Raw genomic sequence first — 4,073 nt, 5'->3', positions numbered from 1 at the left:
CTTTGAAAAAATTATTTAAAAAATCTACGCCTTATATATGAAAAAATTATTTTAAAAAATCCACGCCTTATATATGTCCCCGAAAAAAAAATTTTTAAAAAATCTACGCCTTATATATGTCCCTTATATATGTCGAAAAAATTATTTAAAAAATCTACGCCTTATATATGTCCCCGAAAAAATAATTTAAAAAATCTACGCCTTATATATGTCCCCGAAAAAATAATTTAAAAAATCTACGCCTTATATATGTCCCCGAAAAAATTATTTTAAAAAATCCACGCCTTATATATGTCCCCGAAAAAATTATTTAAAAAATCTACGCCTTATATATGTCCCCGAAAAAATTATTTAAAAAATCTACGCCTTATATATGTCCCCGAAAAAATTATTTAAAAAATCTACGCCTTATATATGTCCCCGAAAAAATTATTTAAAAAATCTACGCCTTATATATGTCCCCGAAAAAATTATTTAAAAAATCTACGCCTTATATATGTCCCCGAAAAAATTATTTAAAAAATCTACGCCTTATATATGTCCCCGAAAAAATTATTTAAAAAATCTACGCCTTATATATGTCCCCGAAAAAATTATTTAAAAAATCTACGCCTTATATATGTCCCCGAAAAAATTATTTAAAAAATCTACGCCTTATATATGTCCCCGAAAAAATTATTTAAAAAATCTACGCCTTATATATGTCCCCGAAAAAATTATTTAAAAAATCTACGCCTTATATATGTCCTTATGGTAGCCTTGAAAAAATATTCTTTAAAAAATCTACGCCTTATATATGTCCCCGAAAAAATTATTTAAAAAATCTACGCCTTATATATGTCCCCGAAAAAATTATTTAAAAAATCTACGCCTTATATATGTCCCCGAAAAAATTATTTAAAAAATCTACGCCTTATATATGTCCCCGAAAAAATTATTTAAAAAATCTACGCCTTATATATGTCCCCGAAAAAATTATTTAAAAAATCTACGCCTTATATATGTCCCCGAAAAAATTATTTAAAAAATCTACGCCTTATATATGTCCCCGAAAAAATTCGTGGAATCATCTACGCCTTATATATGTCCCCGAAAAAATTCGTGGAATCATCTACGCCTTATATATGTCCCCGAAAAAATAATTTATTGTATTCCAACAACGTCATGGCACCATATTTTGTTGTTGTTGTTGCTTTCCTCCTTAAAGTGCTAAAAGGAAAACAATGTTAAGGTATTTTTGTGTTCCTTATTGTTATTGCTGTTATTTACTTATGTCCTTGCAGGAGGACATATGAAACTTTTGAGGGGATGAGAGAGAGGCAGAGTATGTTGGCCAAGTACAAAAAATGTCATTATGATAGGCTCGGAACGAAAAAAACGACAATAAAACAACAACAGTCCAACAACCCATTAACTGAAGAATGTGGTTGGTGGAATATGGAGGGAGGGGTAGAAGATGGTCGGGGTTGTGGAGGAACAGAAAAGGGGTTAAGGAAATAAAAGCATTTATTTTAAGTAATAATATTATGGCTTTAATAAAAGAACATAAAAATTAAATAGAAAAAAATGGGAAAATATTTTATGGTCCTAAAATGGGGACCTTGAAATGAGTCAAAGTCGCAAAAATTAGGGGACCATCAGCTTTACACACAACTAACGAAACTCGACCCTAAAGAAAGCCCAAGATGTACAAATCAGGGGAATCCAACTTCAAACTTCCGAAACTCATAGACCCTTAACAAAGGATCATAAAAAGGGCCAAATTCGTAAAAATCGGCAGACCTTCAGCTTAACTTAAAATTTCTGAAACTCCTTAATATATTTCAAACAAATCGTTATTCGATATTTTTAAAATAAATTATTATTGAATATTTCATTTAAAAAATCTATACAAAATGTTTTCATAATAACCACAATTTTTTCGATTTTTATTATACCTCAGGAAAAAACCATTTCACAATTTCGGATTTTTATGACCTCTCACAAAAAAACTCAACCATTTTCCTTATCGACAAAATATTTATTCTCCACTAACAAATTAGACAAATCATCCCAGCAAAATTGATCAATTTATGTCCTGCTGATACTCTCACACCAGGCTCCACCATTTCAATGCGATTCACAGTAGACATTAAAACTTTCCACACCATCGACTATTAGGCCAAACGAACTGACAGGCGAAACGAGGCAGACAGATATTAGAGATTTTTTTTTTTTTTTTGCAAAAAAAAAAAAACGACGCAACGAAGAGACAGCATCTTAAATTTAAAAACTGTCCATATATTATCGAACAACCATAAATTATAAAATCACCCAAAATGCATGTTGGCTAGGCTATGATGGCCTCCACTTCACTATTGCAAAGCAGTTAGGCACTTAGCCAGCCAGCATGTATTAAAGGCTCTTCTTCTGCCTAACTGTCTGCATGTGTTGGTCATGGACAACATCTTCAATAGATTTTCGTTTGGAGTCATGGAGTTTTAAGATTTTTTTTCTCACTCACCTTCCCATGGACAACCCACAATTTCGGCTCTCAGACACACGGTACGATCATACTGGCCATATGGATAAATGCGTATTTTTGATGCGAATATAATCGGTTGTAATGTGTTTTCCACTTCACTGTAGGTATTGATGTTGCCGGGTAAAATCTGTAAAGGAAAAAAAATGGGGAAAAATAGAGAGGTTACATTTTGTAATGGATTTTAACATTTTCTTCTTCTTCTTTTCGGTTGTAAAAATGTCCAATAAATTCGAATCGAAAAAAAATCTATTTTGTATGACCCCGAAAAATTTTTTTTAAAAATCTACGCCTTTTGTATGACCCCGAAAAAAATGTATTTAAAAAATCTACGCCTTTTGTATGACCCCGAAAAAATTATTTCTACGCCTTTTGTATGAAAAAAAATTGTTTTAAAAATCTACGCCTTTTGTATGACCCCGAAAAAATTATTTAAAAAATATTACGCCTTTTGTATTACCCCGAAAACATTAGTTAAAAAATCTACGCCTTTTGTATGACCCCGAAAAAATTATTTAAAAAATCTACGCCTTTTGTATGACCCCGAAAAAATTATTTAAAAAATCTACGCCTTTTGTATGACCCCGAAAAAATTATTTAAAAAATCTACGCCTTTTGTATGACCCCGAAAAAATTATTAAAAAAAATCTACGCCTTTTGTATGACCCCGAAAAAATTATTTTAAAAATCTACGCCTTTTGTATGACCCCGAAAAAATTATTAAAAAAAATCTACGCCTTTTGTATGACCCCGAAAAAAATATTTAAAAAAATCTACGCCTTTTGTATGACCCCGAAAAAATTATTAAAAAAAATCTACGCCTTTTGTATGACCCCGAAAGAATTATTTAAAAAATCTACGCCTTTTGTATGACCCCGAAAAAAATTATTTAAAAAATCTACGCCTTTTGTATACCCAAATTTGTTTTTTCCTTACCTCCTTTCCTTGGGTGTTCTTCCAACGCTTCCAGCTGGTGAAACCCGGTCGCCAATATTCCAAAACATAGGCCTCCGTATATTCTTGGCCTTGGCCCTTGCCGAATCTTCCTTGGGTGCGTATCGCTGTTATAACATGCACCGATAATAAATCGACTTCCAGATATTCCTTTAAAGCTTTGGAGACCATATGTTTGGGACACCAGGCACCGCCATTATTATCGGTTTTCAGTCTGTAAAGAAAAATCGAACAAAGAAGAAAGGGATTAAAAAAAAATTCATGAAAAAAAATCCAAATAATGATTCAAAGATAACTCATCACTAAAAATTTTATAAAAAAAAAAAACTTTTGCCAATATTCTCCCCTTTGTGAAGACATTTCGCCAAGCCAGCCAATCATTTGGCCTGCCATGGCTTGGAATGCCTTGGTGAGCTCACACAGATTCCTTATATAAATTAATTGACATTAAATGACAGGACGGCCCCACATTGAGTTCGTATGCATGCGGCGGCCAGATAGATAGCTTCATACCCCCCAATAGTTAGTAGCTGAAATTGGTGGCTAACTGACTGACTCGAATTGAATGAATGGATGGCGTGTTGTTGCAAATGTTGTC

The 4,073-nt window shown here is 32.5% G+C and overlaps 1 protein-coding gene across 1 annotated transcript; it reads right to left on the bottom strand.

Annotated features, from left to right (window-relative positions):
- Positions 1 to 2,488: 2,488 nt before the first annotated feature.
- LOC133338316 (discoidin domain-containing receptor A-like) lies at positions 2,489 to 3,689 on the bottom strand (the record flags this gene model as incomplete). The annotated part of the gene is made up of 2 exons (XM_061546492.1): positions 2,489 to 2,651; positions 3,458 to 3,689. Coding segments are annotated over 2 exons (388 nt in total), but the record flags the coding sequence as incomplete, so codon positions are not given.
- Between the last annotated feature and the right edge of the window lie 384 nt (positions 3,690 to 4,073).

Source organism: Musca vetustissima, unplaced genomic scaffold (assembly GCF_032173495.1).
Source record: "Musca vetustissima isolate MV318-11 ecotype Yass unplaced genomic scaffold, APGP_CSIRO_Mvet_v1 utg361587, whole genome shotgun sequence".
In the NCBI taxonomy this organism is placed as follows: Eukaryota; Metazoa; Arthropoda; class Insecta; order Diptera; family Muscidae; genus Musca; species Musca vetustissima.
The sequence above is the reverse complement of the archived record's forward strand: the minus strand, read 5'-3'. Positions and strand labels throughout refer to the sequence as shown.